Here is a 27,466-nt window from a genome sequence, read left to right on the forward strand (position 1 = left end):
TTGATGCATTTATATGTACAAAAAAACGTTTTATATTAAATTTAAAGGTGGGTATAATTTTAATTGCTTTACATGCTTGTGAAAGTCTTTGATAATCCTTCATAATTTATTTGTTGATTATATTTTGCATAACAAATGTAAATCTGCAAAGTAACCAGTAACTAAAGGTATAAAAATATAATATAGAAAATAAATATAGTGGAGTAAAAAGTACAATATTTGCCTCTGAATTGTAGCAGACTAGAAGTATAAAGTAGCAGAAAACTGAAATACAAAAAAAATACTTTACTAAATGTATTTCGTTTCTTTGATCCACAGGATTTCAAGCTGATCTAGTGTTTGTATGCACATATTGGAGCTGGACATACATGAGCACTAATTCAGCTACACTACTTAAGTACAATTCTGAGTTACCTGAGCTTTACTTGACTACTTTATACTTTTACTCCTGAGAAAAATGATATAATTAACGTTTTTTTTTCAGAATGGGATCAAATTAGAAATATGAAGCATTGCTAAAGATGAAACCAGTGGTTTTCAACCTTTTGGGCTTTTTTTAAAGTACATGCTCTATGGCCAGGGAGAGAAATGTGGAGTCAGACTGGAGCTTGACTATTTATTTCCGTCTATGTAAATGACAATAAAGATGTAGCTGAATTCGACCACAACACAGTATTGCACATGAAGTTACAGAGCTTAAAAATGATGCATGAAATGTCTCCTCACCCAGCAGCAGAATGTGTGAACGGTTGTGAAGTGGTGCAGCGGCTGCGGTTATCTGAGCGGCCTGCTGGTGGCAGCACTGCGCCAGCGAGGCCTCCAGTGACCTCATATTTCCCACGAAGAAGAAGAGACCAATACATTCACAGACCCAGCGCAGCTAGTTAGCCGATAACATAAACACTGGCACATCTTTGGGGAGACTGGGCTATTTTAACGGGTTAGCTTTTGTTCTCCGGGTCTCGGATTATTACACAGTTACTACAAGATGCGGTAGCTAAGCTAAATGTGTCGAGCTCAGCCATGTTTGTCTGGATCTCGGATTTACTAAGGCCTTGAAGTTGCCCTGCTAACGGATGGTAAGACATTGATTTTGCTCATAGAACACATAGCTAACTAGCTAAGCTAACACCACCAATCGCAAAGGTTTTCAAAGCGGAATAAACCAAAATGTGATTCTGCTCTGTTGGAGGCTCATCCCGCTAAGATCCTTCGTCTCCATTTCAATGTTTTATGAAAGTAGTTTAATGTTGCGGGATGTTTTTTGCTGGGCGGTAGATGATGCGATAATTTGATGAGGACGTTCCGTTTCCCGTTGTACCAACAGGATTTGACCCAGAAAAAAAAAAACCCTTCATGTGTCTTCGCTTGTCTTTAAAAGTCGGAACCAGATTACAAACAAATACGGGTTTGTAATTGTGAGGAGCTTCGGTTATGTTCGGTATACAGACCGATCTCTCAGCAGCATTTGGACCAAATCAAATCTCATTTTTTATGTGGTTGGCCTTGTGCTCCCAGTGTTTTGTAGTTACTGAGATGCCCAGTGGTGGGCGGTACTGTCAGTGCAAACTAGGAAAAGTTAAGCCTCTATAGGGACATATGAGAGCCTGGTCAGCTTCTTCTATTGTTCGTGTGCCCAGAAACTAAACTTAAATTGCTAGATTTGTAAATGAAGTTCGGAGTCATCCTTTGGAGTGCAAGCCTGGTGATGATATTCTGTATTTTTCTTGCTGTCAGCAATTCTTAGGTGAAGCACACAACCAACAATGAATTGATCCATCTACCAGGTGTTGTTAGTGTTGCTGAAGCCTGATCCCAAGTTCATTCAGCAGCATGACAACATCCCCACAATAAGCCTACAAGCAGAGGCATAACTGAAGAAGAACTGCTGGAGAAACTTGTCATTCCAGGACCAAATGTTTATTAATCAGCTGCTGAAAATAGGCCCTGACAAATGCACAGTTAACTCCCACTGAGAATCCTGCAGTGACAAAAATAAAATAACATCTGTGGTACACACCTCTCCTGCGCTCGTCATCTCCCACACATAACATCTCAGCGAGGTATCTTTTCACCTTTATTCGTGTTTTGCTTGAAAGCTGCATGAGTGATGCTAATTAACCAGTGAGAGAAAAGCCTCTTTATGGGGAATAAGATTCAATTAAACTCAAGCGTACCTATAAAGATACGTCAGCGTTCCTACTTCAGAAAAGACAATTCAGCACACGCTGGGTTTATTCCACTCAACGTACAGTAATTATATGTGATTCATAATTATCTTCTAATTATCTTGTTAATCACACTGCTCTGCTGCAGTTATTAGCTCAAATATGATTCCCGAGTGTAGAATTTTACATCATCATACTTTGCTGTTGTCCAGGCTCTCGTCCCTGTTTGGGCTCTTCAAAATAAACACAGGGCACAGTGCCTGGAAGGGGCAGCAGTAATGGTTTATGGGAAATGTGTTCATAAATGCATTATTGTTACCTCTCCACTTAGCCCATGATTCAGCTGGAGAAACCGGTGCTGACTGGTACCATGCCCGTGGTATGGCCCACCATCCTTGACCTGGGCAGGGATGAGTGCAAGAGAATTCTCCGCAAACTGGGTAGGATTATTTTCTTTTGGTGTCACAATGATGATGACATGTTGGCTTGAACATGAAAAGTTGGACATAAACACAGATTATTCTACATTTAATTGGTGTCACTGCTCCACTTGACGAAGGAGATTTTGCTGTGCTGCCGTGTGTGTGACGTGTGTGTCTGTGTTTACCAGAGCTGGAGGCTTATGCTGGGGTGATCAGCGCCCTGCGAGCCCAAGGAGACCTGACAAAGGACAAGAAGGATCTCCTTGGAGAGCTCACTAAAATCCTCGGGTAATTATTTCCCACATGTTCTACAACTTGATGATTGAGGGGAACAATTTTTTGCAAACTAATTTTGCTTTGTCCACCCCCCACCCCCACATCCACCCAGTATCTCAACTGAGCGCCACCGTGCGGAAGTCCGCAGGGCTGTCAATGATGAACGCCTCACCACCATTGCATATCAGTGAGTATATAACTGATGTTTGAGTGTCATTTCTCAATGGCACTATATTGCATTATGAGGAGCAGATTGATTTATTAACTTATGTATTCTGTTCCCCAAAATGGCGTCCTCATCAGCTCAGGAACCAGATTTTTTTTTTTTCAGTTAAATTACAGAGGCCTGTCTGAGCATTGAGATCTGGTCATTCATTCAGAAACCTGCAACAATGCAACATTTCAGCTCATTGTTGAGGGACATTTACTCTTAGTATCATTGTGTGGAGATGCAGTTGCAAATGCTTCTTAACTGCACTTCCACGATAACTTTGACGCCACTAAAAGCAAGTATAACAGGCACTGTGATGGATTACTGATTTTCAGTGGGTTTGGAAATAGAACAATGAACAATATGAAATTTCTAAGTATATTATTGTGTCTTTTGGAAAATGTTTAATATTTTGTCACCATAGTCTTAAGCACTGTATTTGTGATTCATAATAAATGGGGTAAAACATTATAAAATACTGGTGTGGTCCCTAAAAAGATTTATTTGTTCTACCGTATGTGGATTTGTCTGAAAAAAAAAAAAAAAGTCATTAACTGTCTCTTTAGGATAAGTAGACCAGGTCTGCTCCACTAAAAAGCCCCACGTGCTCACCACTGAACTGGGAATTGTAGTTTTAAAAACAGTGTCTGGAAAAACTAAATGGTGCATAACATCTTTTTCAGCATGTCCGGTCCTAACAGCTCGTCTGAATGGTCCATCGAAGGACGCCGGCTCGTTCCCTTGATGCCGAGATTGGTCCCTCAGACAGCTTTTACCGTCACTGCTAATGCTGTGGCCAGTGCCACAGCCAATCAGAACGCCTCCCTTCCGCTGCCAGCTGAAACAGGAAACAAAGAAGGTAGGCCACAAGCACTTGGTATTGGGCAGAGGGTGTTTCGTGACAGACTAGACATTAAATGACGTGTTTCATTTCCTCCCTGCAGTGGTCGTGTGTTACTCATACACAAGCACCACCTGCACCTCCACCAGCGCCACAGCAACCAGCGGCACCATCGGAGCCACAGTGAAATCCCCTCGACCACCCAGCCCCTCATCCAACGTGGTGGTGCTGCCCAGCGGGAGCACGGTCTATGTGAAAAGTGAGTGACTAAGAAAACCACGTTCAACCACACAAACTGTAACAGTTATATAAAAGAAAATAAACAGACAGAGTATTTAGCTAAAAGAGTTATTTACTGTAGATGCATGTGTTGTCAGGACAGTTGTGCAGTGGAATTAAACAGGTTTACTGTCAATTTTATAAGAAAAAAGTTTCATTAGAGGAATGAGTTGCCTTTGTGTAATTAGCAGAGACATATTATTGCCAAGTTTCTAAGATACAATCAATATATAAAATATGTTTTATGCCGGTGCAGAGTGCACCAGAGAAGCTTGGAGGTGAAATAAATGACCTGCCATTTGCTTTTAATTTCCTCTAGTGACGCCCATCTGTAGTTCTTCAGTTGAATTGGCTTATTACCACCAACACACACATTTCACCTAGAAAATGCTTCTGTGCACCTCATAGAAATGTAGATTAAATGAATATTTTGCCATAATGGGAAATATGCTGATTTCCTCTTTTGTCAAGAGGATGAATCCCACTCGAACTTTCTGTGGTTGTAGTTTAACCTTGAGAGGAGAGTGGGGGTGTGCTCTGGATTTGAATGAAGTATTTTTATCCCATCAGTAGTTTGAAGTAATACACTTGATCACAGTGGAGTTTCTTTGAAGTACGTGCTAATATCTTCACCTGAATTAAATGTAATTTGAAGATGCATTTGTTAAAATTGGAAAGTAAAATGATCTTTCTCAGTGTTCAGGATTGAGCTTCATATAGTAATAATCATATTATACACTGTAGTATTGTAAAGGAGGAGTCAGTTCATTCTGGTTCCTTGTTTTCAGTGACTCGGAAAATCCACTGATCATCCTGAAGGGGGCGCTACAATACCTGTTTATTCATAACTGACAGATTCAAACATCATTCTCTGTCTCGTACAGCACGTTCTTAAGACTCAAAATTAAACTAATGCCCTGATGGAAACTGTTTTTTTTTACAGTGTATGGCAGCTCAGACTTTCCACATGACAAATGACTCAGAAATTCTCCCCACAAATTTCCTGAACACGGTGTCTCGTGGGACCTGTTGGATTAAATCTGACAATTCCACAAGCATCTGCTGCCAGTTTGTGCATGCATGTCAAACAGCGGGTATGAGCAGCATGTGACGGGCTAATTTAGGAAAGGAATGAGACTCGAAAAGATGGAGTGGGTCTGAACTTTATTAACTAAAGATGTAATGAGAATTAGATCTGCAAAGCTGGTGTTGAAGTTGCATTTGTGGGAATTCTGGATTAATTGAGCTAGAACTTGCAAGTCAGGTTTTTAAAGTGAAGATGTTTAATATGTTCACTGCCAACATTGCAAGAAAATTCTAATTCGAATAATCAATGAATAGTTTAACTAAATTTACAAGCAAGCATGAAAAACATTTTGTTCTTCCAACTTCTCCTGTGAGCACAGCTTTACTTTGTCTGATACTATAGTAGATTGAATATATTTGTGTTTTGGAAACTGTGATGGATATTTTTCAAAACTAAACGATTACTTGATTAATCTAGAAAAGTAATGGATGATCGTTAGTTGCAGCCCGAGACAGAACCTCTGTCGCCCCAGCGATGTCCTGAGTTTCTACCCTCCATGTCCTCTCAGGTGTAAGTTGTTCCGATGAAGACGAGAAGCCTCGCAAGCGCCGTCGGACCAACTCGTCCAGCTCGTCGCCGGTGATGCTGAAGGAGGTTTCCAAGGTGTCTCCGCCGGTCTCCAAGAACATCACGGTGCCAGTGAGCGGCAGCCCCAAGATGAGCAACATAATGCAGAGCATTGCTAACTCCCTGCCGCCGCACCTGTCCCCGGTCAAGATCACCTTCACCAAGCCCACCATCCAGACCACCAGCACCACCACGCAGAAGGTGAGTGACACTTCCTCGTATGCTCCGAAGGTCCTTGAACACATCTCTCTATGCACTTAATGAGAGTTTATCTTATTTTTGATCAGGTGATCATTGTGACAACTTCTCCGAGCTCCAACTTTGTGCCCAACATCCTGTCCAAGTCCCACGCCCACAACAACGCTGCAATGTCCAAGCTGGGCTCCACCTCCATGCTGACCACGCCCACACAGAAACAGACAGTGGTGTTCCCTGCCAGCTCCAGCCCCTCCACCAACCCCAACACCATCGCTGTGACCACAGTGGTCTCCTCTACTCCTTCAGTGGTCATGTCAACTGTCTCACCGTGTAGGTTCCTTCTCCGTACCAGCAGATGTCATCCACAGACCTATTACAACCTATTAATGTAAACAGACTCTAACAAATCAGCTGTGTTTCTGTCAGTTTGAGCAACAAGCTAATGTGCTAACGTAACAGTCAGTGTGAGGGAGGGCTGTTTGACGCGTGGAGCCAGAGTAGCCTCTCATTCGGCTGCAAGTCTCACCGTCGGTGTTCACTGTTGTAGGTTCTGGTTCAGCCGGAGTGAAGGTGGCGTCAGCCAGGCTTCCTTCACCCAAGACGCTGGTGGGGTCACCCACTCAAATCCTGGCCCAGTTCCCCAAGCAGCAGTCACCCAAACAGCTGCAGAGCTCACCTTTAGGAGCCTCCAGCGTCGGTCAGACCCAGACCACCACCTCCTCACCTGGGACCAAGCCCACCATTCAGATCAAACAGGAGTCTGGTAAAGATTCCTTACCTGGTGTTTCTGTGTTTCTTTTTTTTCTTCATCTCTCTATCTTTTTTTAATCGTTCTTCTCTTTATCCGTCTCTTTCTATATTTGTCCTTTGTCTTTCTTTCCGTCTTTCTTATTTCATTTCATTTCATTAGTTCTCTGGGAGCTATGGCTAATGTACACATTAGGATACTTCTAATGAAGTAACAGAAAAAACATGATATTCATGTCTACAAATTAGTGATGTAGGAATACATATATTTATTTTTTATTTTTTCTTCAAATCCTAATGGTCATAAAACTACTTCTAGAACATTAAGATCAAACAATTCTCAAAACATGACATGGCAGTGTTTGTGTTTGTGTTTGTGTTTGTGTTTGTGTGTGTGTGTGTGTGTGTGTGTGTGTGTGTGTGTGTGTGTGTGTGTGTGTGTGTGTGTGTGTGTGTGTGTGTGTGTGTGTGTGTGTGTGTGTGTGTGTGTGTGTGTGTGAACGTAGGAGTGAAGATAATCACTCAGCAGGTCCAGCCCAGCAAAATCCTGCCCAAGCCTTCATCGGTGGCTCTGTCCAGCAGCAGCTCCTCTCCCATCATGGTCGTCAGTAGCAACGGAGCCATCATGACCACCAAACTGGTCACTCAGCCCACAGGTGGGTGACCAGACACTCGAGGCAGCTTACACCCTGTTCAATCAAACCCAATCCAGTCAATGTAATTCTGGCGTCTTACATAACATCTTGAGAATATGACATCACTGAGTGTCACTGTTTGATGTTTTAACTTGCTTCCTTCGCACTGTTCTTGATTCAACCTCTTGAATCTGACCTGAGAATAATTAAACAAGACTTAAAATCATTCAGTTCCAACAATTGATGCTTCATTTGATCCTTGACGCCACGGATGCATTTTAGTCGACAGAGCTGGAAAGAAACAACACAGATTTGCATGAGTAGTTTTTATTTTTATTTATGTGTCCATTTTATATTTGATTGATCCAGCTGCTACTACTTAAAGATCTTATGTAAAAAAAAAAAAGTTTGGCTTATAAAATATAATGAGAAATAAGAAAGAATAAACCGGTAGTTCCCTTTTTTTGGCTGTTTCAGCAGATGTCTCTGAGTTGTTAGCAGTTCAACCAGAGAGACATTTCCCCTCTAAACTTCTCAGTGGTTTCATTTCAATAATTCGTTTCAGGCTCAAAGGGGTAAAATTCTACAGTGTTTCACAAAAAAAGCAAAAAGTTTTTCTTTGTTCTCCCATTAATAACCTCATGACCCTCAGATTTACAGACCTCAGTTGACTAAACTACTTAAAACTAGCTCCACCTGAAGCAACTAGAGCAATAAAATTCTGCTTTAGCATTGATGGACCAGTATTAACATGAGGTCTAATAATAGAATTTATTTCTGCAGAGCAACTATATTACTCAAAAACTGCTGATGTACAATACGCTGGTCTAGCTGTTAAATCGTAGCGCTACATTCCTGTGTGCAGCCACTCAGGCCACCTATACCAGACCCACTGTTAGCCCCAGCATCGGCGCCAGAATATCAGCCTCCAGCGGCGGGACCACCTACGTGAAGACCACCAGCGGCAGCATCATCACTGTCGTGCCCAAGTCACTGGCCACTCTGGGTGGGAAAATCATCAGCAGCAACATCGTGTCTGGTGAGTCGACGGCGTTCTGTGACAGCTCCGTGTCTCGCACCCTGCCTGCTGTGGTCAGCTTTGGTTTGATGAAACATCGTCCTCCCTCTGCCACAGGCACAACAACCAAGATCACTACCATCCCCATGACGTCCAAGCCAAATGTGATTGTGGTGCAGAAAACGACGGGAAAAGGAGCGACCATCCAAGGACTGCCGGGCAAGAACGTGGTCACCACACTTTTAAACGCTGGGGTCAGTCACACGCCACAGTATCGCATCTTAACACGGTGGTCACTGATCAGCAGTAATCCCTCCACAAACAGACAGAGCATTAGGCTGGAGTTTTCTCCAGTGTCTAGAGGCCATTAAAACCCTTTGTTAAAATATTTTTAGAGAAAACTTTGCAGCAACAGTCTTAATAATAGATTTATAATATTTTTAAAGTATTATTATGATAAAGGTTTACCTATTTTTTATGATATTAAACTGAATAGGGTTTCCAGCTGCTGTTTTGATAGAATGAGACACTGGGACTTGAGATGGGCATTTTTATCAATTTGCTGACTTTTTACAGACCAAACAATTCCTCAATAAGTTGAGAAATTAAACAGTAGATTAATCGATAATGTAAATAAATGAAACAATCTTTCAAATCATTCTGATGTCATAAGTATTTGTTTGTGGAGGAATGAGACGTGTTTGTTAAAAGTGCTGCAGCCTGTTTGTTTTATCTCGCTGCCGGGATGTTGGGCAGGGTTTGTGTTTTTTTGATACGACCACTTGGTGTCGCCAGAGTTAGACACTTTTAAATCCACAGCACATTGGTACTTGAAACATTTTGTAATATTGAATTTCCTGACCTCAATGCCTTAAAGTTAAATACAGCAATGTGCTGTACTTGTGTTTGAAAGGAGACTAAACAAACTTTCATTGCAAAGATGTAAATGTTGTTTATCCTTTCAAACAAGCCAGTCGATGAAGCTTTGCATGGTGATAGTGATGGATATATAGATCAGCTGTGTTATACTTAAACAGTATGTTGCTGTGTCTCAGGGTGAGAAGAGCTTACAGGCCGTTCAGGGGACCAAACCAGCGATCATCACCGCCTCCAGGCCCATCACCAAGATGATTGTCACCCAGCCCAAAGGCATGAGCTCTGGATCCCAGTCCACCGCCACCAAGATCATCCCAACCAAGATCGTGTACGGCCAGCAGGGGAAGACACAGGTAAAGACCTGCTCTCCACCAGCTGATCAAATGTTTCTCTGCTTTTATTTCCCACTTTTTTTTTCTTCCATTTCTTTTATTTTATTATAGTTTTATTCAACCAGTTACAGCTCAGATGAAACCCAATTTAAAGGCACTTTTTTGAAACATAGCAATTTTTCAATTTTCAAATTCAGGTATGATAAAAGAGATGTGTTAAAACATATCAGTAAACATCATCATCTCCTTGTTAACCACAGGCCATTGTCATATGATGATTCACAGACATCAAGTGGACATTCATATGACCTGATGTCTGACATAAAGTAACCAAAACCAAAGGAATCTTTGTTTGTAAAGTGAGTACAGATGAGGAATTTCTCTGAAAATGAGAACAAACTGCTCATTTTAGTGTTCTCCAAAAGGTGACTAGTTCTGTCTTCTGAGTTGTGCATTCGGTCATTAATCTGGTGACCCCTACATGTGATAACTTCCAGAGAAGTGAGAGCTTTTAATTAAATGGAACAGTTTAAACAAAAGAGAAACATCCCCTGTTCTATAGGTTTAAAAATATATGCCCCGGCCTTTAACACGGACTTTTCCTCTTCCTCCCTTTACTTCCCTCATTCAGGGAGGGAAATGAATCTAGGTGGAGTCTGTGAGTCTGGCAGACTGACAGCAGTCTGGTCTGCAGCTCTTTCAGGTCAAACAGCTGTTAGACCATAGCGTTGTCTCCTGCAGCTTGATCATGTTTCTGACATATGATATTAAACCTGCATTCGTTGATTATTTTGGCAAGTTGGAGGCAGAGCAACAGGCTGTAACCACGACACTGACATAGAGCACATACAGCAATCAAGTTGGCAGTTTATTATGTGCACATCCAGCAGACCTGGAGCAACATTAGCATTCATATGGAGTTATGTCTCTGGCTGCCTGACAGAGTCCAGTGATACTTGCTGAAACGAGACTAGATCAAAACCGAGTGTATGGCCGGAGAGAACGGTATTTGCATCCAGACCAGTGTCAACTGGTTTCAGCCCCTCATCTGTTTGCCTCTCTCCTGCTCTGTGCTCACAGTATCACAGTATTTTATTTCAGCCGAATTCCCGATAAATCTGTTCTCATTTACATGTTTTTCTGTTTTTTGAACTTTGTTTGGAACTTTTTAAGTTCAAAATAGTGACTGAAACGCAGCCCATTAACATTACATGTTAACTTCTGAGCCACTTCCAAGCTGCTGTCTGACAAAATCACCCAGGAGATAAGTTAAAGACAAAGACTGAGCTGTGATTTCAGATATATCTATAACAGAGAGAGAGCTGCGTCTGCAGAGGGAAAGTCTGACCTCGGGCTCACCGGGTAACACAGGTGACTCTCCTCTGTGGAAAGCAGCTAAGATTTCTCGCAAGGTCTGAAACGTTTAGAAATCTAGCGATAAAGACACTGAGTTGGCAATACTGCCTATCAACACCCCCCTGAAGAGAAACTGTTCACACCAAATCATTTTGAAAGAGCAACAGCCAGTGGGAAACCTCCAAGTGTTGGCCAGCCGACCATTGGTGTAACCTTGTCAGTCAGTCAGTCAGTCAGTCACAAATACTGTGGGGTGAAGACGCTTCCTTCTCTCTGACTCTGGCTGCGTGTTTGCTGCAGAATGAATCTCAGAGGCGTGATGGGCCTGTACAGTGAAACCAGACACCACTGTAGGTGTATTTTGGTTCCTGGGGATTTTTGTGTCTATTTCTGAAGACTAAACAAGGAGGAATCAGTTCTGTAGAAGTTCTTATATTTCTGACATAACCCACTGATCACAGTAACTACCCCAACCTTCCATGATATTTCTATTTTAGTCTTTTGGGGAATTAGAAGGTGTCAGAACATATTCTCATAGGGTAAATTCCACCATGCTAGTTTCCAGATGTTTTTTTGCTGCTTCATAGGGGGGAAGAAAAGTAGCAGCTGTCAACCAGACATCATCTGTTTTTCTTTATGAAGGTCAGAATGAGCGTGTAGTGATAAGAGAAGGCTGCCTTCGTCATGCCCGTCCACAGACAGCATGTCATTGTTTCAATATCAAACTGTCTGCGTTCAGTTTTTGTTTTTAGTCGTCAAAGGGAAAGATCAGCTAGCTTTGCGTAGTACACATGTACAGTACACACTGTATTTAACACCCACTGTGATGATCTGAAGTTTCAGTGAAACCACAAAATAGAGCAGTCACAACTGCAACACTTTTCTTTTCTTTTTTTTATGTGGATTTGGGCACAAAAGTAAAAAACACTTTCCACTGACGAAAATGGCAACTTTTGTTCCAATGGCTGTAACATTAAACTTTTCACAAAGATTGTTGAGTGAAAACTATGTGTTTTGACTTGTTTACATGAATGACCTACTTACTGAACATGCAAATGTAGTGATGCAACGAAGCAGACGGAAATATGACTCAGTAATGTTATTCAAGAATCAGACACCTCCTGAAGATAACATCTTCGGCTAATGTCATCATGCAGACTCATAGAAATCCAACTTATCAGCAGTCACCCCCAAGCAAGCACATCTGTAAGCCTCTGTAGTGGGCAGGGAGCAGCTCAGCTAAACTGCAAAAAACAGAAATTATAATTTGATTAAAAATACATGTGTATATATATAGATTCACATGTTTATGTTTCAGTAGAAACTTAACACAACTAAAGAGAGAGAAGTGAAATAAATCTCTAAAAATAAAGAATAAATGGTTGAAACATCCAGCAGCTAAGCCCAAACATCCCAGGATCACTGTGTCTTGTATTGGATCGTGATGGCTGGAGTTGATGACTGGGTTCTTTAAAGCCCGGAACCACTGCTTTAAACAACAGTGTGCGTTTCTTCGGTTCCCTTCCAGGTTCTCATCAAGCCGAAGCCAGTTTTCCAGACGGCGGTGGTGAGCGAACAGACCAGGCAGCTGGTCACAGAGACGCTGCAGCAGGTGACCCGCTCTGCAGACATGGGTCAGGGTCAGACCTCAGGCTCGGACGGGCCCCCAAAGGACGAGGTCGCCAGCTTCACGGAGACCAGCAGCTTAGCTGGTGAGGGCTCCCATGGCAGCGCTCAAGGTACGCTGCTCTCATCCCTTTCCAAGGCATAGAGTCAAGAGCTGGAGAGGTCAGATGAATTGTTGTTGCAGCTTGACTGTTAAGATTGTGTTTATGAGAATATTAATGGCTGTTTGGTTTGATTTAATGTGAAAATAACCCTGTGATGTTCCTTGTAAATTTGTCCCACATTGTTTCCATCCTTCCTCAGAGCCGCAGCCTGTAGTGCATGTGGTGTCCTCCAGAGAGCAGGATTGGACTGAGCAGGAAGTAGCTGTGGAGTCCAGCCCCACTATTATCTACCAGGAGGTGTCTGGAGGGGAATCCCAGTCGGCCACTTCCACCATCAAAGCCCTTCTGGAGTTGCAACAGACAACCGGTGAGCTGTTATGTCACGGAAAGGCTGCGGACGTAAACCAAAGAGGGGCGGGTGGGTGGGTGGAAAGATGGAAGGCGGGACGGGGAATTATCACCTGTACACACGCTGAGTACAGCAGCGTTGCTAGGTGTCGCGAAACAATCCTGCTGGAAACCAGTTCAGCAGGATCCAGATGTGTCAAAAATACCGAAAAGGATCATCTGTCCGGCAGCTTGTCTCCTCGCCTTTCGTTCCTCCACCTTCTGCTCCAATCAACATGTCAAGTTTTTATTGAAAACCTGCCATCAAGCAAATATTAACGACCTCTGTGGAACCATTGAAGCCTAAAAGGCTCCCAGGCCACAGTAATTATGATTTTCGCCTGAGGCTTTGCTCTCACAGTACAAACCTGTGGAACAGGTTGATGAGTAGCGTCCCAGACAGATTCACCCACAGACTCAAAAATCCCTGAGCAGATGATTGTGAGTTAGCGCATGAAACTTGAGTGGTTTCCCTCAGGTGCACAGAGAGCCAGTCCTTTATTTGAAACAGACTCATATGAGTGCCAGATGTGTGTTCCTAATTTTATCATCTCATGTATCATGTACTGTGTATTTTATCATAATTTAGTACAAAGCTTCCATCTGCTCCCATTTTAATTTGCTATTGACGGAAGCTTCCTCTTTGTTTACCTTGTTGTCATGGTAAATTCTGGGTAATGTACATCTTCACATCATCAATTTCCACCAGTACAACCACAGTCGTCTCATATTCTAGTTCCACTTTGTGTTTATGTGCCTCTGTCTCGGTGACAGCTGCGGCTGCAGGCGTTACGTTTCCAGGTTATCCATCTGTCCCATTCTCCTGAACCTGATATCTCTGTACCAGCTTCAGCAAATTTCTCCAGCTTTAGTACAAACGTTCACTTGGACTAAAGGGTGAACTGATTAGAACTTTGTGGTCAAAGGTCAAAGGTCATTGTAATTTCCCAAAACACATTTTAGGCCATTTTAAGCATTTATATGCTGATTATGACTAAATACTCTTAATACATTTTATTGAATTCCCTTGAAGACTCAGACTCAGGATGTAACTTGACTCACAGGGGCACACAACCGCAAGGAAATGATTCTAGTTTCCTGCACAGATTTTTCAAATTCCAGCGACTCGGAGGGAATCATCCCTTCATGTCCTGGTCAACTTTTAATGTGAAACATCTCCTGAAAAATCTAAAGGTGCACTATGGAGATTTTTTTTTTTTTTGTGTAAACAATTGTTTCGCACCAAAACACAGTGTGTGTATCTTTGAGTTTCCTTCCCCAATATCATTTTTCTTTAAAGTTTGAAACCTTCATTGTTTACATCCATGTTGACTCTCCAGCACTCTTCTTCTGCGCTGCCATGGTTACACATTTCAGTGTTTCTAGGTACTTTGTCACCAGCTGCAGATGAGTGTGATTACGTGAAACCATTGGCAGGACTCTCTTCACGTGCCTGCACAAGCTTTTGCGTCCTCATGTGTGTGCACACAGGGACCCACTCTTAAAAACACTAGATTTGATCAGTACTGACACAACTGACTATGAAGAAAATGAAAAGACACCCTGTAGGATTTGATCACTTAAATCTGACCAAAAGATCAAATTAGAATCTGCTGGGATTCATTTGTGAATGTGTGATTTATTAAAGAATTTATGACTGGTCTGAACTGGTACATTATGCTGAGTGTGTGTGTGTTGTCCCTCCCAATAGTTAAGGAGAAGGGAGATTCCAAACCAAGGCAGCACACTATTGACCTGAGCCAGCTGGCCGTTCCCATCCAGCTGGCCCCGGAGAAGAAGCCCAGCCCGGAGTCCCCCAGACCCTCCACCTCAGAGGCAGAACCCAGCACTGAGTACATCACAGCAGGTACGCCTCTCCACTGTCATGCATGACCCGCTGCGTGAGACATGCAAATGACTCTGCACCACTGTGCACTTCCTGTTTTTAGTTGGCAGTTCACAATTTCAATAGAAGTAACTTAAATTCACACTAAAACCACAAATTGGGCATGGTGAAACACAGTTCTCTTTGTGCTTCTTCGACGGAAGAAAAGGCGTGCGTGTGTGTGTGTGTGTGTGTGTGTGTGTGTGTGTGTGTGTGTGTGTGTGTGTGTGTGTGTGTGTGTGTCCGTGCGTGCTCAGCCTGCCCTATATTCGATATGATCATCTGACAGTACGACCGTGGTTCCCCTACCAGGTAAAGTCAGCCGAGTGGGAGTGTCCTCGGAGGATGATGATGTGGTCATGTCCTCCAGCCAGCAGCTGGGGAAGGCCTACAAACCGGCTGCCGTCTCGTCTGTGGCTGCAGCTTCACACGTCAGCCACGTGGTGAGGACACCTCAGTCCAACACTCATGTACTCAGAAACTAAAGTGGTTGACTTTTTTCTGTTAGCACAGACCAGACACATATAGTATACAAGTACAGTAGATAGTGGCAACAATCCAAACAGAGCCTACGTGTGGAGATGTTAGCTTAATCTCATTGTGTTGGTTTTGTTTTTATCTGTGACTCTATTACTCTGAGTCTGCCATGGCTCGTGACATCCTGGTCTTTATCTTAACAGTGTTGCTGAATGTAAGAGTCGAGCTTAAAGAGCCAGTTCCACAGACCACGCTGTGATAGGAACTGTTTCTTCAGTCGAAAGCAGTAAAGTTTCAATGAAAACTCCTCACAGCCAGGTCTGTGCGTTACACCTGGGCACAGTGAGAGAACAGTTTGGGGGAATTTGGTTGAATTGACCTTTTGACATCATAATTCAGTCTATCATATAATGTGTTTACTTTTTCTTGACTTTTTTTGTTGCCATGACCAAACACAAACCTCCAGCCCACTGCCATCACATAGAAAGACGTATTGCTTATTAAAAGATGAATAGAAATATTTTATATAGATAGTATTATAGTATCTGTGTTGTCAACACTTGTCTTTCATTTTAAGGCAATGAAGTTGTCTTGTTGTTTATATTGTTGTATTCTTCCCTCTGCCCCTTTCAACTCACTGAGGATGAGTTAAGTGTCATCCTGCTCATCAGTCTTCTCTGTGTCAGCCCTCTGACAGCCATGGTAAAACTGAGACCGTGTTAGAGGTGGGCGACCTGGAAGGCGACACCTTGGACCCCCAGACAGGTTTATTCTACCGCTCCACCCAACCAGCTGCAGATCCCGTGAAACAAACCACCCACTCTGCAGGCACTCAGCCTCCACCTTTGAGCCAGGCCGAGGCGGAGCAGAGCCGGCACGGCACCACCTCCACCCAGGCACCGCCACCGCCACAGCTGCAGAGCAAACCTCAGATCAGCCAGCCTTCCTCTTCCTCCACCACCTTCCCCTCCACTCCGCCTCTGACAAAGAAACTCCCTAAACTACGCGAGCAGAGTCAGCCCAAGCCCCAGACCCTAACCCAGAGTCCCAAAGACAGACCCCTGACTGCACCGGCCCAGGCCGGCCCAAAGGTCACGTCTCCGGGCACACCAACCAAGCACCTGGTGACTCCGCAGCTCCCGAAGCTCCAGCAGGCACCCACGTCCCACCACAGGCCCCTGCACACACCCATGTCCCACCCTCCTCCACTGCAGGCGCACCACCCAGTCAGCACTGATAAGACTGCGTCCAGCCAGGTGAGCGGCTCTACACCAACACCTCACAGGCAGGAGTAAGAAATACACAACCTGGGGCATTAGAAGCATCACATGCGAATATAAACATTTTTCATATTTACCATGAACAGACCGAAGACTGATAAGAAACAGCCAGAACTCAGCCTCTCAATCAAACACACACGGACAGAAAAACCTTTTTTTTCTTTCTTTTAATATAAAAAAAAACAACTATTGACAATAAATAAAAAAAAAACACTGACATTAGTTTGGGCTGCAAAAAGAGACAAAATGTGAATGGGACTAAATGTAATTGCAATTGCAACTGCAATTTGTGTTTTCTTCCATCATTAAAATATCTTCCCCTCAGCAGCCAATCATCACACAGAGCGCCACTGTCACCAAGATCACCTTCGGCAGCTCCCACCATTCGACTCCAGTCTTCAGCAGCGGCGAAGCCACCGCCAAGCTGATCCCTGAGTCCAGCTCTGGGCCCTCAGGAGACAAGCCCTCAGTGTCGGACATCCTGAAGATCTCCATGATGGAGGCGGAGATCGATCCGAGCACGGAGCCCATGGTGGTGGATTCCTCCAGCGACTGCGGCCCTCTAGGGAAGGCCCTGGAGGTCCAGGCTGTGTCCGGCACGCTGGACTCTGGCCAGTTCATCAGCAGCTCCGGGGCCGCCATGCACCATTCCCACACAAAGCCCCAGCAGTTCAGCTGCATGCAGGGCCTCACTGCACAGAGGAGCAAGGAAGACCTGGAGGTTATTGAGGTAAGATGTTTATTACAGAAACGTCTCGGTAATAAATCACAGAGCTCAAGGTTCAGACTTAGATAAAATATATAAATCATTGCTGTGAACCTTAAATGTGATGGTAGCTTACAGATATATGAGACTCCACTGATAATATAAGAAGGTAGAGGATTGATATCTCCTCATCTTGTTACAATAAAAAACATAATTCTATTCTGAAAGTTTTTGCAAATTATTAATTTATTTTTAAACATTTAGATGAAATATCCATCACTTTAAATATTCCAAGGTCAACACAAGAAAATGAGAAACTCTGATATATTGACTGAAGTTATTTCACTTGACAGTGCACTAACAACCAGTCACATCACATCACAGGCCATATTGCACCGCTCCAGATATGAGAGTATTCATAGTCTCCTCACCTGTCCCCTGACAATAAACAGTTTTCTCCAGTGAAACTATTCCTGTAACTGAAAGCTGAAAATGTGTCCCAACAGAGATGGAAAACACCAACATTTACCTCTTGAAGCATCTTACGGTTTCAAGTACCAGCAATTAGACACATTCTAGTATTCAGTGGATAACGATATCTTTACGCAGAACCGAAACAACACCTGCGTCAGCAGGCTGATATGTGTGTAAAAGAGAACTGACTGCATAACTAACAACCTGCAGGTGATTCCTCAGTACTCCATCTTGCCGGACTCCAGCCAGTCCAACGTGGTGGTGGAGCCCAGCGGCTTCCTGGAGATCACCAACTACACCAGCCAGCAGCTGGAGGAGGACAGCCCCATGGAGCAGGAGGTGGACAGCAGCAACGACGAGGCCACGGCAGCCAGCCCCCCCGACCAGCCCTAGTCAGTCCATGCTAGAGACACGGACGGGAGCAGAACAAGCAGACATGATGATTTGTTTGAGGCCTCAGCCTCAGCAGACAAAGACCTACTGGTTGCTTTTTATAGCGCAGAGCAGGAATGTTTTCAGTTGTGTAAAATATTAGTTTGTTGATAATAAACCTAGTGTTTTTTTCCTCCCTACGACGAATGGCACATGTGGTTTTTATTGCCAGCGAGGAGTGCTGGATGTAAAATGTGGGAGTGAGGTGAAAGGATTAGTTTTAGTCCATTCCCAGACAGTTGGACAGCAGCCTCTCCAAACATCTTTAATTGTTCCAGTATGTTTACATAGTTACTTGCAGGACATTTGCAAGGCATTTACACATTTATCAAATAGATTATTTGGACGTTTTGGTACTGTGCCTTGTGCCACTGTACTTCATTTCAAAAACACTGTTTTTACAAGCCTGCATTTACGTTGAAGGTTGTCCAGAGTGTTTCAAATACATGTTTCCCAGTAACTTTGGTCACACAGATTTTTGTACAAAGTGACTCTCCTGTTGCATATGAACATCTTTTGAAGACTTGAAGGTTTTATCATCAGATGAACTCTTTTTGTTTTGCTTTTGAGCGACTTTGTGACAGTGAAAACTCAGACGCTTATGGGATTTAAGTTTTCAGAGGAGAGAACAAAGCAGGAGCAGACTGGATTGCTGCGAGCAACATAAAGCAGAACCACAAAAGAGTCCTGGAGGAAGGATGGAGTCCAACATATGTGTTACTGCTCATTGTAAGTGTAATGTTAAAAAAAAAAAAAATCAATGAATGAAGCGATGTACCTTGTTTTTGTAAGATATATTCTGGAGTTCAAAAAGTTGCTGTGAGAGTTTCACTAAGTATGCATTAACATTTGCATAGTGTGTTTAAACTATGCATTTCTTTTATACCTTTTCAAACTAGATGACTAGTGGAGAGAAATCATTTAATCTGCACAATAAATCTGAGGCTGAGAAGAACATGTCAATTTATACAGTTTTATTGGTTTGAAAAAAAAAAAAAAAGAGCTTTTAAAGGTCTCATATTTTAAAGTTTTCCGGTGTTTTATTTGAAGCGTTGATATTCATAAGAGGATATATTTGTGGTTTTAAGAACCAAAAACCATCTCAGTGTAGTTTTACATCTCCTCTCTCAGCCTCTCTAGTAACAACAGGTCAGTCAGCCAATCAGAAGAGAGGATCTGAACCCCTGACTGTTTTCTGAGTGATCCAATAAAAATATAGCAGATTTCAGGTAAACACTCAGAGAAACCAGGGACTTCTTTGTTGTGACATCACAAAGTTACAGAAGTCCTGACGGCTGGTTTTAAGGCTCAGTTTCTGAATACAGGCTGTGTGCATTTCTCTGTGGACTGAGGCTTTGATACTTTCACAGTGTTAATATAAAACCTAGACCTGCTTTATAATCACAAACATCCCAGTCAGCACTGATAAGAAATCTCACTTTATACAAAATGGGACCTTTAAATATAGAAAGAGAAAACAAAGAAGTCACAGTGTACTCTTCTACTCAGATTCACCTGAGGCTGTCAGTGCGTTGTCGTGTTTTTATAAAGCTGCGCTCCAGCAGTTTAGTGTGGCATTTCCAGAAAAGCTGGGAGACTCACAACAGAGTTTTTCTTTTAAATGTGTACAGAACCTTGTTTTTGTTTTCTTCTGGCCTCCTTACACCTTAGCATTGTGTCATGAGTGCAGTGAACTTCCCAAATTATTTTTATGTACTTAAAGTATAAGGTAGGCAAGATTCTATATTTGGGTTATTGTCAAAACTATCCCAAGAAAAGGCCAAAACAACAATGGCGTATTCATTCTCTTTATACCTTTTCTTCCCCTGCTGTGTCTGAGGCACTGAGTGAACAGCACTTCATCCACAGGTGATACTCTAGTGAGTATGTCCAGCAGCAGGACGGTGAAGGAACACGGGCACCCATGTCTGTTTGATGGCACAGAGGAACTAGATATGTCAGACGTTGACTGGACAACATGTAAACTTGTTAGTAGCATCAAGTCATTGCTGGTTTCAGTCTTTTTCACAAAAATAAATATATAGAATATCAGTGGAACCAGACTCATCCTTCATCACTAGTAAACCAGAAGGTAAACTGCAACTATAATTTTGTAATTTCTCAGTGTTAACTGTATGGTCTTTAATGCTAGCAGCTAATTAACCCACCCTCCTCCACCCACCAATGTTTGACTATATAACGTGTGAAGCAACATTTTCACAGGACTCTTTGCTGTTGCTGGGAATCAAACTTATGTAAAAAGTAACTTTACTGCACAGTTCTTGAACTACAACATATTGAGGTTTTTAAAATTCATATATCAGGGTTTTATGAGTGTTATGAGACGTTTTTGGCCATGTACAACCATAATATATTTACTTACACTTGGCCTGACATCGGCTCAGGCAGCCAAAAAACGTGTCTAGAATTTATGGTGGTTCCTACTGGCAAGTATAAAAACATATTTATTGCATTACAGTGACCATCTGAGCCAGGTTTCATGTTTACAGACACTGTGCTGAGGTGTTGGAGGCTTTTCTGTTGGCTCTGCACACTTGTAAATGTTTTAATGCTCACTCCCTGGAAGAGTCCAGCTCCACACTGGCACTTTTCCTTCTCATGTTGAAAGTGATCCAGTGGGCTCCTGGGGGGCTCAGATTCAGCCCGCAGAATCTGATTGGCTGGCCTCAACCTAAAGACATGTGGCTCTGTTTAGGAGCGTGCTGACTTACCGTCCCTCCACCCTGCACCCCTGCTTGGATAATGGTGTCCAAGTCCCACAGGATAACACAGTTTATCCTGCTCTGCTGACTCACCTGACTGAAAAACAACTACAAGGAACAGTGTATATCACCTCTGTGTTTTAGGTATAGATCTAAGAAGATTCAATCCTCATTTTCGCAGGGAAATATCTCAAATGCTCACTGGATGGCAAAGATATTTTGCACAGATATTTATGCTTCCCAAAAGATGATGCAAGATCTGAGCTAGATCCATGTCATATTTGAGTTACTGCAATTAATAATATAACGTCAAAGTTGTAATTACATCAGGGATTTTTCTGAAAACTCCAACATGTGGACCCAAATGTAATGAAAATGGAGTGACACTGTTAGTTCACAGTATTTCTGCCTCTCACAAGACCAAGTCTGCAACCGTACAACTGTCTCGAGTTGTCCTGAGGAATGAATGGTACAAGATGAGAAAGACGTCCGTGTTCCTGTCATTGTACAATTAAAGACTGTAGGAGTTGGACAGGTAAGGGTTAAATACTGTTCATTAATTATACAGCACTATATTAATACCATTCATTAAATTTGTGTTTAATTACCTTTAATGAAACTTTAGCTGACATCCATTTGTTTAATTTTTCAAGCAGATCTGTATCATGAAGCGCCAAGTTAGTCATGTCAGAGCTTCAAACCCTTAAGTTAAGAATTACTTATGCACAAGAGAGAATTTTTCACAAGTTAGAGCCTAAAATAACAAGCAGCACAAAATATGACACAGAACCTAATCAGGATAATGTTGTCAGAATGTGACCAGTTCTGATGCTAATTTTCTAACCTGGTATCCTCGTCCTTTCTAATTTCATCCATGACTGAAGGTTTTCTTTACTCATAAGCACCAACTTTTCCGTCAATCTTCTGCACAGTAAATTTGTTGCCCTCATGATTTTATTGCCAGAGGTTTGCATGTTTGAGTTCAAAGTTCAGTTAAGTTTAACCTTTCTTCAAACTACTGTGCCTCCTCACTTGCATCGTTCAGCAAAACTGCAATGAGGACTTGTATTAACTGATAGAACATCATTCCTTGTTGCAGTGCCATTTTCAGGGGATGGAAGCTAGTGGTGATACAGAACACGCCATGTGGCTGCTGTTGGGCTTGAAATGGATCGTCCTGGATTTTACTGTAATGCTCTTATCTCGAGGTTTCATCATTCATTAGTTCAGTAGAAAGGCACGGATGAAACCCTCTGGATAAGTGATGACACATCCCCAAAAACCAAGCAAGTCCAGCTGCTTTTGACTTAGAGAGCAGATATTCAGTGACCTGGATCCAATGACTAAGACTCTTCATTGCATTACACCAGGAGACAGTGTGTTTGGTGGACTGTTTGCATTGTTGTTATCTATTATAAAGTCAGTTGAACCCTGTAGGAGAGATTATGGGTGTGAAGGGCCGGGTAAGAGTTCCCTCCAACTTGTCTGTCATCTATCACGGGGCCAGAGCAGCATTCCTTGAGCTTTAGTTTACGTGATTTCATTTCTTTTTGCCCTTTAGTCAGAGTGAGTCCAGGGTCTGGATGTTCCCTACTTGGAAAACTCCAAGTAAGAAACCAGTCTTTTTTGAGACACTGGTTCCTCCTGTCTAGAAACTATGGGTGAAAGTGTAGTCTGTACTCAAAGGGGTTTTTAAAAAATAAAACCAACAGCAAATGTTTCCCAAAGGCAATTCTTTCTTTTTTTTTTGCCAGAGAGGAGTCACAATGGGTTCTTGTTGTGATGGATTAGCTTGTATGAAATATGAGACTTCTTGGAGTCATTGTAGAACCACAACCTGACATTTGTGCTGAAAGAAGCTGAACTCGTGATCTTGCCATTTATAAAATCAGGGACACTTTCTGTGAAAAGAACTAAATTTTCCTCCTGGGCATGAGGCCAAAATTTCAGACACCAATATTTCAAATCAAGACAAATAAAAACCCAAACTGTCTGCGAGATACCATCAGCGATAATTATAAAAATGTGTCAATAAAATTTCAGGTCACCTGCTGAAAGAAATGTTTACTATCCTCCTAAACTGCCAAGCCAACTTATGCTATCCTCTCGCTTTGAGCTTTAATCAGTCAACAAATAAACTGCTCACATGTGCATGGACAATAAAACAGGAAATCTGGCCTGATATCGTATTTATCTCACAGCCATATGCCCAAGATCTTGTCCTGCTTAAATCACAAACAGCCTGACTGAGCCAAACTGAGTCAACCTGGACCCTCTGACACAGTTTTATTGGAGAGACTTCAGAGCAGGTGGAGTAAATGTGCCTGTTATTTCTTTTTGCAAACAGCAGATGCAGGATGTATGATACCATTGTCCTGAGTGTGTTTTGTGTTGTCTGCTGCCTTCCTCAATGTTTAAACACAGACGTAAAACAAAACAGCTGTTTAGTGGTACAACAACTCAAGATCTAACAACAACAGAAAGTTTCATGTAAAATACACAGAGAAACAAGCACCACGTCACATTCACGTTACTACGGAAAATGAACAATCACCTCTGAACTTTCCCATGGTTCTTGGCAATAAATCAGGACGGCGAGCACTGTGTGGGAGCTCTGGGATTACTGTGGATGAATAATAGGATGCTGCCTGCTCTCAGTTTGCCAGCCTGGAGCTCGTGGAGCAAGGCACAGCCAGTCACACAGAGACACACAGAGGTCACATCCATCTCCACTGATAAACCCCCGAAGATGGTTTCGTGACTTGAAACAGGACTGAGTCACTATCACTCACATATTTACATTATCATTGTCTGGTATGACGTCTGAAGAGATCATCTCAGGTCCAGGTCATAATCTGAAGCTAGCCTGCCAACTGTGGGGGTGTAGACTCTCGGTATTGATCATATTATATGTATTCATTTAACTGTTCAGTCATAGTTTCTGTACAGTTTACATGTTGGTCTAAATTCAGTTTCTTAGGATTTTTTTTTTATATATATATATATTCGAGAAACTGTTTTCTGTAACCACAATTTCCAAGTTTTCTTTCTCTCTTTTAACAATTCAATTCAATTCAATTCAATTTTATTTGTATAGCGCCAAATCATAATATACATTATCTCAAGGCACTTTACAGGGTAAGGTCAAGACCTTACTTTGTTACAGAATAAACCCAACAGTTCCCACAAAGAGCAGCGCTTGGCGACAGGGGGGAGGAAAAACTCCCTTTTAACAGGAAGAAACCTCCAACAGAACCGGGCTCAGGGTGGGCGGCCGTCTGCCTCGACCGGTTGGGTTTAGGAGAAGATAGAAAGAGGGGGAGGGGGAGGAGAGGGGAGAGAAGAGAGAGAGAGAGAGAGAGACCAGGAACAGCTGTGTCGGTAATGGTGTTATCAATAATAATGACAGGTAACAGTGGTTAATAGTAAAGATGAGTAGTGTTGGATCTGGATCCTGCTGCTCCAGAGGCAGAGAGACCTGCAGAATGAGGACAGAGAGAGGGAGAGAGAGGAGAAGCACAAACTACAGGAGAGAGAAAAAATACAAAGTTAATGGCATAAAGTGGTCAAGAGAGAGAGACAGAAATAGAGAGAGAGCGCCCAGTGAATCATGGGAATCCCCCAGCAGTCTAGCTCTATAGCAGCATAACTAAGGGATGGATCAGGACATACCCGAGCCAGCCCTAACTATAAGCTTTACTAAACAGGACAGTTTGAAGCCTGATCTTAAAGGTAGAGAGGGGGTCTGCCTCCCGAACCCACACTGGGAGCTGGTTCCACAGGAGAGGAGCCTGATAGCTGAAGGCTCTGCCTCCCATTCTACTCTTACAAACTCTGGGAACCACAAGTTGACCTGCATTTAGACAGCGAAGTGTCCTATTGGGAAATAGGGAAGTATAAGCTCTCCAAGGTACAATGGTGCCTGACCATTAATGGCTTTGTAGGTGAGGAGGAGGATTTTAAATTCTATCCTGGAGTTTACAGGGAGCCAATGCAGAGAAGCTAACACAGGAGAGATGTGATCTCGTTTCCTAGTTCCTGTCAGTACTCGTGCTGCCGCATTCTGGATCAGTTGGAGGCTTTTTACTGAATTTTTGGGACATCCTGACAATAAAGAGTTACAGTAGTCCAGTCTTGAGGTAACAAATGCATGAACTAGTTTTTCAGCATCCTTTAGGCACAGAATGGGTCTGATTTTAGCAATATTGTGCAGGTGGAAGAAGGCTGTCCTAGAGACTTGCTTTATATGTGAAGTAAGGACAAGTCCTGGTCAAAAATGACACCGAGGTTTCTGACTGTAGCACTGGAGGCCAAGGTGATGTCATCCAGAGTCAGTATATTATCACATAGTGTATCTCTGAGGTGTTTTGGGCCAATTACAATAACTTCAGTTTTGTCTGAATTTAAGAGTAAGAAATTACTGGTCATCCAGGTTTTTATGTCCTTAAGACACACCTGAAGCTTGGCTACCTGGTTAGTCTCACCTGGCTTCATGGATAAGTACAGCTGGGTGTCATCTGCGTAACAATGGAAATTCATCTGGCGCCTCCTAATAATGTTTCCCAGAGGGAGCATATATAGACTGAAGAGTATTGGTCCTAGCACAGAACCTTGTGGAACTCCATGACTGACTTTTGTGATGATAGAGGAGTCATTATTAACATGAACAAACTGGAGTCTATCTGACAGATATGACTTAAACCAGCTTAGTGCGGTTCCTTTAATGCCGACCATATGTTCTAGTCTCTGTAATAAAATCTTATGATCGATGGTGTCAAATGCGGCACTAAGATCTAGTAGGACAAGTACAGAGACAAGTCCATTGTCTGAGGCTATGAGGAGATCATTGGTAACCTTAACCAGAGCTGTTTCTGTGCTATGATGGACTCTAAAACCTGACTGAAAATCTTCAAACAAACCATTCCTGTGCAAATAATCACATAACTGGTTTGCAACGACCTTCTCAAGGATTTTGGAAATAAAGGGGAGGTTGGATATAGGTCTATAATTGGCTCAAACATCTGGATCAAGAGTAGGCTTTTTAAGTAGAGGTTTAATTACTGCAACTTTAAAAGCCTGCGGTACATAACCAGTTGATAAAGATAAGTTCATCAGACTTGATATAGAGGTGTCGATTAAAGGAAAAACTTCTGTGAACAGCCTTGTTGGAACGGGGTCTAGAAGACAAGTCGATGGTTTAGGTGATGAAACTGTTGAAGCGAGCTCAGAGAGATGCACAGGAGAGAAACAGTCAAAATATAAGCCAGTTACAGTGGACTCTGAGGCTGCTGAACTGGACAGTACATCTGAGCCAGCTGTGGGGAGGAGATGGTGAATTCTTTCTCTAACAGAGACAATTTTATTTGTAAAGAAGCTCATAAAGTCATTACAGCTGAGGGCTAAAGGTATAGATGGATCAACAGAGCTGTGACTGTCTGTCAGCCTGGCTACAGTGCTGAACAGAAACCTGGGATTGTTCTTGTTTTCTTCTATCAATGATGAATAATAGGATGTTCTGGCTTTACGGAGGCTTTTTTTATACGCCAATAGGCTGTCTTTCCAAGCCTTTAGAGATTCATCCAGGTTAGTAGAACGCCACCTTCTTTCTAGTTTCCTTGAAACAGCAGTTCCGAAGAACAATATCAAAACTAGAATATACTATTTGCTGTATATTTTTTATAATTTGGAAGCCAATTAGTAATATAAAGGACTTCATTACTGTTACAATACTTAAGAAATCACATTACAGCTTTGGCCCTTTACTAAGTAATCATTAAGTCACTGGTATTGATCAGTTAAGCTATTCACTCCTTGCAGGTATTAATATTTGTGGTTGGACTTTTTTTTCAATAATGTTGTATTTTCATTCTAAAATTGTTGATTATTTGTCATTTTTAAAGCAAATGTGACACTTCTTTTTTTTTTTTGGTTTAGTCCTGTACCCGTGAATCCTGATGCTTTAACATTAACTTTCCAACCATGTGTTTCTGTGACTGAACCAGTGGGTTTTTCAAGGGTTTCATTAAAGCAACATGTCGAAATGTTGCTGCTCCTCAGAGAACACTGAGAACCATGTAATCACTAAGGCTAATTTTAAACAAGGTGAACCAAAATTGGAAAGTTTTCCCTTGATAACAGGAATATACAGAAATATTTACAGGGAATAGGGCTTTATGACTTACCTTACCCTTGAGGAAGACAATACGGGACGTATTTCGTTTTCCCTTTCTTCTCACTTTCCTTTCCAAAATGTGTTGATTTCCCCTCTATGACTAAGTCACTTGCTCCTATTTGGGTCGAGCCTCCTCTTAGGAAACGTTTTCTTTTATCTCAGCGTGACTAAACTATGATAAATACAG

General features: G+C 42.4%; 1 protein-coding gene across 3 annotated transcripts; it reads left to right on the forward strand.

Moving 5' to 3' along the window:
• The first annotated feature begins 823 nt into the window (after positions 1-823).
• On the forward strand, positions 824-20,436 carry emsy (EMSY transcriptional repressor, BRCA2 interacting). Of its 3 annotated transcripts, none has more exons than XM_071506588.1 (20): positions 824-1,079; positions 2,500-2,608; positions 2,779-2,878; positions 2,979-3,053; positions 3,761-3,936; positions 4,022-4,177; positions 5,793-6,052; positions 6,139-6,379; positions 6,597-6,812; positions 7,303-7,452; positions 8,297-8,470; positions 8,567-8,703; positions 9,505-9,678; positions 12,542-12,752; positions 12,943-13,110; positions 14,842-14,997; positions 15,328-15,458; positions 16,179-16,748; positions 17,098-17,502; positions 18,175-20,436. In XM_071506588.1, exons 1-20 carry the CDS (start codon positions 1,077-1,079, stop codon positions 18,343-18,345), a joined length of 3,783 nt encoding a protein of 1,260 aa, XP_071362689.1. In that variant the 5' UTR covers positions 824-1,076; the 3' UTR covers positions 18,346-20,436. The 3 variants fall into 3 exon arrangements, with proteins under 3 accessions (XP_071362689.1, XP_071362687.1, XP_071362688.1); XM_071506586.1 differs by having other exon boundaries at positions 825-1,079; positions 18,163-20,436; XM_071506587.1 differs by having other exon boundaries at positions 826-1,079; positions 17,101-17,502; positions 18,163-20,436.
• The last annotated feature ends 7,030 nt before the right edge of the window (positions 20,437-27,466 follow it).

The sequence above is a fragment of the Trachinotus anak genome, unplaced genomic scaffold (assembly GCF_046630095.1).
Source record: "Trachinotus anak isolate AG129_WGS33_773 ecotype Australia unplaced genomic scaffold, CSIRO_AGI_Tana_v1 ptg000020l, whole genome shotgun sequence".
In the NCBI taxonomy this organism is placed as follows: Eukaryota; Metazoa; Chordata; class Actinopteri; order Carangiformes; family Carangidae; genus Trachinotus; species Trachinotus anak.